Genomic DNA, 13,036 nt, shown 5'->3' on the forward strand with positions numbered 1-13,036 from the left:
GAGAATAAGGTGATTCTACTTTAAAATTTATGTAATATTGCACAAAAATATTTTGGTGGTTAAACCTTGAAGTAGTATATTACTTGTGGGGCTTTTTTGTTTTGTTATCTGAATTTTGAGGATATGTTAGTTTAGCAAATTAATTAGAATTAATTAAAATGTTTAACTTTAAAAAAATGAAGCAAGGCCAAACATTGATCCCAATTAGATTTGATGAATAATGTATCTGAAAAGTGCCTCTAAAACAGAGTGTGAATTTCAGAAGTCACTGCCTACCCAGAATTCAACATTCAGTATAAATAGCTAAAGGCCAGGTTCAGAAGCAGATCCTCTGAGTTAGCAACAAAATGTAAGGGTTAAGATTGGGAGTACATATACGGGTAAAAAATCCAGTTGTACGATGTTTTAGGTGTTTTTTTCCATCCCATTTTTGAGACGTGGTCTTACACTACAGCTCAGGCTGGCTTCAAACTAGTGGCAATTCTATCTCACTGACTACACATGTGCATTTAAGTAATTCACCTATGTGTGATACATCTGTGCCACTTATAAGAACATAGTTTAAGTTTCCAAATGTCAGCGGCTATCAGTCCCCTCCCCTTTTTGTGGTTTTTGGGCCTGAGAGATCTCTGTCCTAGTCATTATTATTATTGCAAACAAACTGATCAAAGTATGTATCAATCAATAGGATCAACCAGAGAGCTGAAAAATAATCAAGTTTATAACCATGAGCATTTGTACACAGTAACACTGTTCGGCACATTTGCATACTTAAAAGTAGTGCAGGAGAAAGGTACTGTAGCCTTTCACAGTAACGACTGGAGATTGTTAGCACAACTTTCTGATTTTGTCTTTGCTTCATATAATCAAAACTGGACAAAGATACTAAGACTATTGACTCTAAACAGAAATGTCATTGTTGTCATGACATTTAATCTTGCCTGTCTAATACTTTCCAACTTAATCCCATCTTCCTTGATACCAACATTGCTATCCATTTTGTTTTTGCTAACATTTGACTGATCTTTTTCATCTCATTTTCAGTAACACTGTATCAATCATTTGAAATGTTTCTTATAATAAGATCAGGATGGCGTTTGTAGTTTTTATGATCTAAGTCCATCTCTTAATAAGCTTATTTATAGCTACATTACCAACCACTCTGAGCTCATTCCTATCAGTGTTTTTGTCTTAGGAAATATATCTTTTTAAAAAAGAATGAGGTAAAATACTACTGGGTTACTTTCAGAACAATAAATCCCCATCATTATTAAGGCCTTTCATCCCCATTTCTGTTGAAAATAGTATTTACACTTATCAACTAATTGTGAATTTCTTACTTTTATATAACCTTCTCAAGCTATAATTTTTTTCTTTGTATTTAGGTTGAACTCATTGGTGGTTAGCAAACAGGCTAATAAAATGGGGTCTATAAAATTACATGTTATATTCTTTTAAAGACTAAGCAAATTTAATTTAAAATTTGTACGCTTTTTTTCCTTACTTCAACCACTCATACAGTCACACTCCCAAAATGATGATGTAATGATTAATTTATCATTAAATACTGACATGGCATGCAATATTTTAAAAATCGGGGTGATCTTAGCACTCCTTAGAACAACAACACATGGCTGATGTATGCATACCTCCCACCACCTTCTTTACAGTTGGGACAGGTGCAAGCTACCCTCCGAAGTCTTTTTCCTTCTTGATGTTGTTGGTCCCCTTCTTCATCTACCACTTGTACTCGTAAGTGTGTTAGGTCATTGGTATTCAGTGTAGAATCACCACTGAGCTGCCACTCTTCCGGATCAGGCTCTTCTTCCTTGATCCTAATATCTAAAGATAAAAAGGGGATCGGCACACATGCATGAGATGTAGCCTACTGCTTCAACAAGACAACAATAGTTTCAAACTTTTCTAGGTTAGAGCATGACATAAAAAAAATTAACTATTTGTAAAGCATATTCATTTTCCTTTCAAAATAATATATTTTATTTTTGACAATGATTTCAGCAGAAGAGGGAATGTGGCAGGCAGTAGAGCTTACTTTTTTAAAAGACCCAAAAAGAAATGTGAAACTTCAAATACAGTTGTTCAATTAGTCAACTGTGGTACTGGATGCCCGATCCTGAAACCTCACAGCCCTTTTTATTTTTTTGTTTTGAGAATTGTTATGATTAAGATTCCCAGGCTTGTCCTGACTCAACATACCAAGTAGGTGAACTCTGGGGCTAAAACAGCAGGCACAATCTACTTCTCAATAAATTTAATGAACAATTTAGTCTGAAATACCACATGTCTTTAGTATCTTACAATTTGTAGCCACTCTATCTATAGGTAGCATATGAATGTAAAGGAATCCATTCACAGGGCCAGGAAGAGTGCCCTGCCTCAAAGGCATGAGAATCTGAGTTCACATCCCCAATACCCACATAAAACTTATGAGGGTAAGGGCAGCACCAAGGAAGATTCACACTTCAGATCCAGAAAAAGATTCTGCCTCAGAAAGTAAGGTATACAATTGAGGCAGACACCCAAGGTCAATTATCAGACTACCTACCCACCCACCCACCCACACACGGGGGGGGGGGGGGGGGTGGAGGTAACTTGCATTCAGGCACTTGCATTCATTCTTACAGTTTAACATACAAACTCAAGCTTTTTTTTTTTTTTTTCGGAGCTGGGGACCGAACCCAGGGCCTTGCGCTTCCTAGGTAAGCGCTCTACAAACTCAAGCTTTAAAGTCAATGATTACTAAGTACTTAAAATGGCTACAACACTGCTATAGGAGGGGATGGAAGTATGTGGCAGTTTGTGCTTTATTATAAACCAGACTGGAAAGCAAAATGAATACAGCAAAGTATGTTATAAAGATCTTTACATATCAATAATACAATAATGTATCATCTTTCTTTTTCTCTACCTTTTTTTTCCCCAAGAAGGGATTTCTCTGTGTGGCTCTGACTGTCCTGAAGCTTAGTCTATAACCTGACTGGCCTTGAACTCAGGGATCCAGCTGCCTTTGTCTTCTAAGTGCTGTGATTTGGTTCCCTGAACCCACATAGCAGTTCCAAATTCCTAGAGTTCCAGTTCCAAGGTATCCAACAGCCTCTTCTGACCTCCAAGGGTGCCTGCACTCACACACACAAATATTCACACGTGATTATTCTTTTAAATTTATTTTTCTTCTTCTTAATTATGTATCTATGTAAGTACACGTGAATGTAGGCGCCTGTGGATGTCAAAGACATTAGAACCCTGGAGGCAATTATAAGCCACCTCACATGGATACTGAGAATCTAACTTGAGTCCTCTGCAAAAGCAGCACATGCTCTTAACCACTGAGCCACCTCTCCAACCATCAAAACATACACATAACCAAAGGTAAAATAGTGAGCAAGAAAGCATTAAAAACAAGTATAATTGGGTGCATGTGAGACACATGTAGTCTCAGATCTCTGGGATGATTAAGGCAAGGGGTTCATAAATTTGAAGCCAACCTGGTCTACATTTAAAAAAAAAAGACTCTTATCAAAACAAAACAAGGGACTGGAGAGATGGCTCAGTAGTTTTAAGAACATATTAAACTTGCAGAAGACCTGTTTGGTTCCTAGCACACGCATCAGGAAGCTTTACAACTGCTTGTGACTAGAAACCTCTGGATGCTATGTATATCTGCAGTCAGGTTCCTGCATACTCATATTCCTATTTTCTCTCTCTCTCTCTCTCTCTCTCTCTCTCTCTCTCTCTCTCTCTCTCTCTCTCTCTCTCACACACACACACACACACACGAACGCACGCACGCACGCACGCACGCACACACACACCAAAGACACATACACACACCAAAATAATCTTGGTAAAAAATATCTTTAAAGAAAAACAAGTATAAACAACTTCTTAAAAGTGTTTGAGAGGGGTTGGGGATTTAGCTCAGCAGTAGAGCACTTGCCTAGCAAGCAAAAGGCCCTGGGTTCAGTCCCCAGCTCCGGAAAAAAAAAAAAAAGTGTTTGAGAGACATAGAGAAGTTTGAAAGTTTAAACAAGAAGTGCTCTGTTCTGAGAGACAGTAAAGATGACTGTGTTTCACTGCTTATGAGAAAGACCTAGTATGGGAGTCGGGAGGGTCAAAATGCCAGGAAGAGATAATAATCAAGAGAGTGCTTAAAAGGTTTAGCTGTCAGAGCAATCAACTTTTTCCTGCTAGATGAGAGATTAAAAACACCATTCACTAATCCAGGTATTTCAATAATTACCTAGTATGAACTTATATGTAGTGTGTTTCATCTGGTGCTGAAAATTTAAAATATAAAGGATATTCAATTTGCTCCTTCTGTATTTTTAACAGAGAATCAGAAATAAAAATCTTTCCAAATATTATAGATCATAGTCTGTGCCCTTGTGTAGTGTCCGACTGTAATAAGACAGACATCACACAAATTTTGTGGTTTTACAGTATTGACTCTAACACACTGAATAAAGACAGTTTATAGATAGCATATGCACAAACACAAAATGAGAATTTTATCAGATGTTTTTAAAAACTGATGCCATTTAAGTCTCAATCTTTTGTGTTTATTCAATATCACTTGTTACACTCTCAGAAAAAAAAGCGGGGTGGGGGACATTATTAGGATATATCTTAAAAATGTATGTTGAGACAGGACTGAGTTCAAGGCCAGCATGGACTGTACAATGAATTCCAGATCAGCTTGAACTCCAGTGTAAAAATCTGTCTTTTTTTTTTCTTTTTTTTTTTCGGAGCTGGGGACAGAACCCAGGGCCACTGAGTTAAATCCCCAACCCCAAAATCTATCTTTTAAAAGGAAAAGAAAAGGATTTTTAAAAAGATAGAAGTACAATAAAGCAAGTGCTATATTCCAAGACTTAGGAGCCAGAGGGAGGAGACTACTTGGACCTTGAGACCAGCCTGGCCTACATAAACCTGCAGGCCAACAGGAACTATACATAACACCCTGCCTCTCAAAAAACAAAGAGATAGACAGAAAGAAAATCTATCTGGATAGGAACCACTAAGATTTAAAGACCAGCTAGATAACAAGACACAAAAATAAGCATGGAGAAGAATGGGAAACAATCTGACTCAGAGTGAAGATATTTTAGAGCAGTGGGTCTCAATCTTCCTAAGGCTGCACTCCTTTTATACAGTTCCTCATGCTGTGGTGACCCCCAACCATAAAATTATTTTTGTTGCTACTTCATAACTGTAATCTTGCTGTTATGAATCACAATGTAAATATGATATATACAGGTTAACATGTCACCCCTGTGAGAGGGTTGTCTGACATGCCCAAGGGGTCTTGACCCACAAGTTGAGAACCGCTATTTTAGAACATTCCTACTGTTTTCTATTGCTAATTCTCTTTCTGAACCTTCAAAACATGCTTAAAGAATGTCACAAAACAGGTATTAACAATCTAGTTTTCTTTCTTTTTCTTTTTTTTTTTTTTCTTTTCTATTTTTCGGAGCTGGGGACCGAACCCAGGGCCTTGCGCTTGCCAGGCAAGCGCTCTACCACTGAGCTAAATCCCCAGCCCCTCTAGTTTTCTTTCTTACTCTACGGACAAACACAGCTTAGTCAAGTTCAAACTCAACACATTTTGTCCAACCAAAACAAAACTTGCATCTACCTCCTTGGCATTAATAACTTAACTATTCACACCGTCAACTGCACCAACACCTGTAGTGCACGCCAGGCCCCTTCATCTCTTTCTCTTAAGTCAACTTGCATTTCACCTGCCAAAATTTTGTTCCTAAATAAAAATATAATTATATCTATTGAGTTAAGGTAACATTAATTTTCTATTTTCTCCTGGATTAAGTTCCGAATGTCAGGGAAGGATTCTAGGGGAGTAAAAACAATATTATAATGAGCTAATTGTTCTGTATCTAATATGCACCACCGAGACACCTCATGTAGAATGTGTGACTGGCTAGTAATCATTTGTCAATGTAGAAGTCACCAAACATAACAAATATGCCACTCAAACAGAAGATACTTCCAAAATAGATAATAACTAGATATAGGAAGATTTATGTGTTGCTGGAAGAACTACTTTCTTGATCTGTGTTTAATGTGTTTATCTTTTAAAATATAAAGTTAAGGTACATGATTTATATATTCCCTGAAAATTATACTTCAATTTCTTTGTGTTTGCATCTCTAGTTCTTTCCCCAACTTATATGAGTTGAAACCCAGAAATTTAGGGTATCTTCAAAAACTATGTGCATAACTTGAAGTCTGGAATGTAATTTTATTTGTTCAACAAATACATAAACAGTTCAAACATGTTAAGTCACTCTTCTAGGTTCTAAGGAGAAAAATTGATAACCAAAGTTAAATTCATGTATTTATCAGGTTTACCTTTTAATTAGGAGAGGACAAGTAAGCCGGCAGCACTTGGCAGCAATTAAGATATGGAAGAAGAAAGGCTAAGGAGGAACAGGAAGTGAAGAGAAGGGAGTAATTACTATTCTTAACAGTGGAGAGAGACAGTTTCTGCCAGTTGGTGACATCTGACCTAAAGATGGTAATGGAGCGGGTGTGGCCAACGCACAAAGAAAAACAAGCGAGATATGTCTGATGAAGTCAGGGAGGTGCAGGGGAGGGCAGTCTGTATGCGGAGAGTATAATCAATTTGGAGAACAATATATAAATCAAAGAGGTAAAAATGGGGTAGGCAAAGGAAGAGAACCACATATGATATATATACATTATTATGTAGGATAGTTTAAGACCTTCACATGTTCTTCTGAGAAGTACTGAAAGGAGTGGTAATATTTAAACAGGATTTTATTAAAAACTCATGATTGTCCTGGATACTGAAGAAAGTCTGCTAGAAGAAAATGGCAGACAAGCACAGGAACAGCAATTATATTGGAAAGTTATTATAAATTACTACTGCGCATTACCAGATATAGTGACACAGACTTTAAGCCCAGCACTATGAAGCAGCAGCAGGTGATCTCTGTGAATTCAAGGCCAGCCTGGTCTATGTGATGAGTTCTTGGACAGCTAGAGCTACACAGTCTTAAAAACAAACTACAGCAAAAGATGGCATTGTCTACTGGCCTTGATGCGTATCTGCAGTCCTAGTACTAAGGAGGCTGTTGCAGAAGCATCCCAAGATCAAAGCCTGCGTAGGCTATATAGTGAAGTTCAAGCCAATCTGATCCACACAATGAGATCAGGTCTTTAAACAAGAAAGAAAAGGAGGGAGGGCGGGCGGGTGGGTCAGAAATTAGGGTGTTGATAAGGAGGTTGCAGAATGACTCAGTCAAGAAATATTTTGAAAGGAAAGCCAAAGAAAACTGGGCATAGTTCTGATAATAGGCTACAAGAACACAAACAGGTCAACGACACTCAAGGGTCTGTCCTTAGTGACTGACAAGATAAAAGAACTGCCATTAACTTAGGTATCAAGCTGTAGGAAAGGAGGGGAAGTTTTAAAATATCAAATGAAGACAATGATAGCAAAGAGTTCCAGGGTTAGGGTACAATACTGGCTCACCAACCTATGTTTGTCATTAATGTACATGGTTGATATTCAAACACATGGAATGCAGCATAGATAAGAACTGAGACACTACAAAATCAGTAAGAGGAGACAGCTGAGCATGGACAGCATAAACTCCTGTAATCCCAGCACTTAAGTTCAAGGCTAGCCTGGGTTCACAAACAAAACCTTTGGGTCACTGTGTGCATATGCTTGAAGGAAACAGTGAACCCCTAAGATCTACCAGATACACCTTAGAACTATGTGCTATCACCCAAAGAGGGCGAAGCCAACCAACTCTTCAGACTGAGGCCTCTACAACTGCAAACAAACAAACCTTTTCAAATTTGACTATGCTAGGCAGTACATGGACTAGAAACTGACTAACATGAGTTAGAAAATGTCAGGCTGGGGGTCGGGGATTTAGCTCAGTGGTAGAGCGCTTGCCTAGCAAGCACAAGGTCCTGGGTTGGGTCCCCAGCTCTGAAAAAAAAGAAAAAAAAAAAAAAAAAAAAAAAAAAAAACCTAGCCAAAAAAAAAAAAAAAAAAAAGAAAGAAAGAAAAGAAAAAAGAAAATGTCAGGCTGGAGAAACAACTCTGTGGCTCATACTGTTCTTGAGAGGACAGACCTGAGTTCAATTCCCAGCACCCACATCAGGTAGCTCACAACTACCTGGAGCTCTAGCATTAGAAAGTCAACATCTCTCTCACCTCCTTGGGTACAGACACACATAAATATATGTCAGGGCATTCCCCAGGCTGGCCCACAATAGTAAATGTTAACATGTAAAAAAAAAAAAAAAAAAAAAACCACAAACTAGCTTTTATATCAAATAGCATACCACGAGTAGCATTCCTGTACAATTTATGTCAGCAAGTTAAAAAGTAAATGTGTTTATTTAATGTTGAAGAAAAAGTTAAATTTAAAAATTTAAGACACAGAAATTCAAGGTTGTTTCATAGCAGATTTAAAACTAAGAGCTATTATCTTCCTCAAAATGGTTAAGTTTCCCTCTGGTCTGAAACATTACAAACACTGTATTTGTCCTATGACTGTGGTTGTTTCTTAAGACCTAACTGCAAGACAAGCTTGTTAAGGGTAGTAGAAAATGCATGTTTAAAAAAGTCCCTGCACAGGTAAGAGCTGAAATGTCAAAGAGGAAAATAGAAATGTAATGAGACATGCAGAAGACACACACATATAGAGGCATACAACATGAATACAAGATAAAACTAATTTTCAATATCAATGACATCTGGATTTCTATTATAAGTATTACCAGAAAAAACATCCTATCTCTTTCTAAACCAGGAGCTATTTATCAATAGAGCTATAGACTATTTACAGTCTTGACTACTTTGTTAAGTCTGGAATGTACATATATAGTAACAGAAATAGCTAGCAGTGGAGTAATACAAAGTGAGGCAGTGTTGATAAAAATGAGACCTTCTTGGGGGTTGGGGATTTAGCTCAGTGGGTTCGGTCCCCAGCTCCGAAAAAAAGAAAAGAAAAAAAAAAAATGAGACCTTCTTTATCAAGTGTATGGTTATTGTTTATCGAAGTCTTTCACATTCTCTGCCTTTAATTCCTTAAAAAGCACTGATGAAAATACTTATTTATTTTTAAAGTTTTATTTCCTCTTCCCTTTAATCATTCTCACCTGCTATAGAAACCACACTCAGAACTACAGGATGCCCTACAAAACCCTGCCCACCGTTTACTTAGGTTTCCTAACTTCAGGTTCTTATGGACACTCCAGAGCTATCAAAAAACTTTTCTCCAACTTTTCTTTAAAGGGGATAGTTTCATATTATAGACAGATGTGGATTCTAGAAACTTAACTTCCCTAATCTAATAGAAAGAATCCAAGATAAATTTGTTATTTTTTGTTTTGTTTATAAGGTCTCAGTAGCCCAGGATGGCCTAAAATTCACCATTTAGTCCAAGCTGCCCTTCAACTTGTGGAGCTTGTCTCAGCCTCCCAAGTGCTGGTTTAAAGGCATGAGTCACCGTGCTTGATTCTAAAGAAGAGATTTCAAAACTAAATTTTATTTTGGTATTTCCAAATATTACTCTCTCTATATATGTATGTATGTATTTATATGTGTATGTATGTATTATATAATATAATATATACATACATGTGCTGCATTATCTCAATTTTAAGGGTAAACAACATTCCCTCAAAGCCTACTTTCTTAGATTTGGATCACTACTCTTCTATAACTGTTTACTTTGTCTCAATTAAAATTAATCCCTTATTAAATATTGTTTCTTTAACCATAGTTTTTCAGATTACCACCATAGCTTCTCTATCCACATAAAGACTATTCTGGAACGAATTATTCTTACTATCAAATTTAGACACTACAACCTATTTAAACACAAAGACAAACAAGGCATATACTAGTAAATAACAGGCTTTCTAAATATCCTATAAAAGATCCCACTTTGTCACCTTACCAAATATGAGAAAGGGATCATGTGACCTGCTATCAATGCAGTAAACTAACAAACTAATACTGGATTCACTTTCTTTAACCTGGTAAAGAACAGTGTTCTAACCTATTAGGCAGTGATAGTTAATACATTTATTAATACTTGTGCGCCATAAGCACTTAATATACCTCACTACATGCCCCAACTACCATGTTACTATTCTCTTCTAGATGATGCCTTAAAGATGTTGCCTAGCTGCCAAACATGGTGATGCAAACCTTTAGTCCCAGCACTCGGAAGGCAGATGCAGGTGGATCTCTGTGAGTCTGAGGCCAGCCTGATCTACAGATCTGAGTTCCAAGACAGCTACAACCACAGCTGTTACACAAAGGGAAAGGGAAGGGAAGGAAAAAGAAACAAAAAGCTAGTTTACCTTACGTTACGGTTAAAATGGACAAAGGCGATAATATTGAAAAAATATATAGAGGCCTTAAGAATAAATTTCTGAGGCTGAGAGATGTGCTTGGTGGGTACGATCTTCATGTAGAACTGAGTTCAAATCCTCAGCCCCCATTTAAGGAGCCAGGTTTAATGGTATATGCCCATAATCCCAATGCTGAGGATACCAGGGGTGGGGATCTGTTCTGGTGTGATCAGTGAATTCCAGGTTCTTTAAGAAATACTACTTCAAAAATAAGGTATGGGCCAGATGTGGTTATCTACCCTTTTAATCTAAGCACTTTAAAAGCAAAGATAGGCAGTGCTCTATGAATTTAAGGCCAGCCAGGAATATATAGTTAGATACTTCCTGGGGGAGCTAGAGGGGGAGGAAGGAGGAAGGGAACTGAGTGAGACAGTCAACATTGAACTCTGAACTCACTGACCTCCACAAGCACATCAGCCATACCACATGCCACACCCGAGTATGCAAGAGTGCACGTGCGCGCACACACACCTTAGCACATCAGATCTTTCCATTAAAACCAGGAGCATTATTAGCTTCCCACTGTATAATATACACTAACTGCGTGCAGTCTGATAGAATGATTTTAAACCTGGGATAAACCTTATGACACGGCTACATACCCCACACTACAGCATAGTAGTATGCAGTCTGTTAAATCCTGCTACACACTAGAGAGTAGAAATGACTCAAAACAGTACACTAATTGAAATACGCAAATAACAAAACACAAATTCCATCAACATCAAGTATCGAAAAAGTAGCCAAAATTACTGAAGCAGAAAGTAGAAAGAATACTGCTACAGTCTAAGGACAAGAATGACAGGAAATTGGTACTGAATACATACAGAATTGTGGTTTTGCAGTATCAGAAATCTTAGGAGTTCTGTTGTTCAACATGAACACACTTAACTGAATACTTAAAAAACAGTTAAGGACTAACATGATGGCTTAACAGATAAGGCTGGACGGAAACTACAGCAAACCCAAGCCTTAATCCCTAGAACCTGCATGGTAGGAGGAGTCTCAGCTCTCAAAGCTGTTCTCTAACTCCACTACGCTGCACATGTACTTGCCTGTGCCCACACGCAAAATAAACAAACACTATTAAAAAAAGGATGATAAAATTAATGTCATTTTCTTTAACCACAACCAAAGCAAAAACTAAAAATGTCTCCCACTTACAGAGGACTTGTTCTAGAAATCGCAGATAAAAAAAAAAAAAAAAAAATCAATGTCAAAGAAGTCTAAAATAATAATGAAAGATGTTCAGCACTATTATAGAATTACATATTCTTCCCTAAGGTTCTACCTTTTCCACAGAAGCTATACTAATTTCCCCCCTTTTCTCCAGAGTTTAAAAAATATTTTTAAAATTAATCCAAAGTTCTAATGTTCTCCCTAGACTTAAAAAGTCTCAGTAATTCGTAATTGCTATCCCCCCCCAAAAAAAAAAAAAACAAGTGATTTATTTGAAACTACCATAACTCACACCATTCAAATCCTAACAGTATCAAACATTCATATTAAGAATAGATTCAATTGGGCTGGAGAGATGGCTCAGGGGTTAAGAGCACTGACTGCTCTTCCAGAGGTCCTGAGTTCAATTCCCAGCAACCACATGGTGGCTCACAACCATCTGTAATGGGATCCGATGCCCTCTTCTGGTGTGTCTGAAGATAGCTACAGTGTACTCAAAATAAATCTTTAAAAAAAAAAAAAAGGAGGGCGGTAATGGGGGGGAGGATGGGGAGGGTAACACCCATATAGAAGGGGAAGGGGAGGGGTTATGGGGATGCTGGCCTGGAAACTGGGAAAGGGAATAACAATTGAAATGTAAATAAGAAATACACAATTTAATAAAGATGGAGGAAAAAAGAAAAAAAAGAATAGATTCAATTTTTAGGAACTAATGATCTGAAAATGATTAGGACTATAGGTTAAATATTCCAACTTAAGACATAAAAGTTGATCGTGATTCAAAATTATAGCAGAAATGGAATCCTAATTTACCTTGCTTTCTTCCCATCTCCTCAAACACCCACTTGTCAAAAGATAACAGAAATAAACTGCTTTCTTAGTGTAAGTAATTGAGGATATTCTTTTTAAAGCCACACCCATTATTAAGAACATGAGTCATTTATATTAAAACAGTCCTAAATTGTACAATGTTTTGTAAACGTTCACTTCTCAAACCATGATCAAATGCTTTGTAGCGCCTATTTAGTATCTATCTATCTTCCTCCAGACTCTTAGCCATGTGTTTCTGCTACTCACCAAGAATACAAAATGGAGCACTGGGCATGCTGGTGCACACCTGTACTCCTTGCACAACTGCAAACCCAGCACTCAGAAGGCTGGGGCAAAAAGATTCCAAGTTTGAGACTCTGCCTCAAAAAAAGGAGAATTTTATTATTATTCTATTTCAATTGCATTGTAAGAACTCTTTTTCAAACTTAATGGTTTGTAATAAGCAATTAAAATATCCATAAAAATAATAGGTTTTAGCCAGACATTGATTGGCATATTCCTACTGTAATTCCAGCATTTAAGAGGAAGACTGTAAATCTAAGGCCAGTCTGGGCTGAGATCTGGTCTCAAACCAACCACC

The 13,036-nt window shown here is 37.3% G+C and overlaps 1 protein-coding gene across 4 annotated transcripts in view; it reads right to left on the bottom strand.

The window, feature by feature from the left end:
- Sp3 (Sp3 transcription factor) overlaps positions 1-13,036 on the bottom strand; it is a 45,191-nt gene that overhangs the window by 7,965 nt on the left and 24,190 nt on the right. For 3 of the 4 annotated variants that reach the window (NM_001427405.1, XM_087653663.1, XM_087653662.1), the window contains 1 exon segment: positions 1,650-1,842. The exons of the other annotated variant lie outside the window; for it this stretch is intronic. In NM_001427405.1, coding sequence (NP_001414334.1) covers positions 1,650-1,842 — 193 coding nt within the window. 4 annotated transcript variants of the gene reach the window in all.

This window comes from Rattus norvegicus, chromosome 3 (assembly GCF_021556685.1).
Source record: "Rattus norvegicus strain SHRSP/BbbUtx chromosome 3, alternate assembly SHRSP_T2T, whole genome shotgun sequence".
Lineage (NCBI taxonomy): Eukaryota > Metazoa > Chordata > Mammalia > Rodentia > Muridae > Rattus > Rattus norvegicus.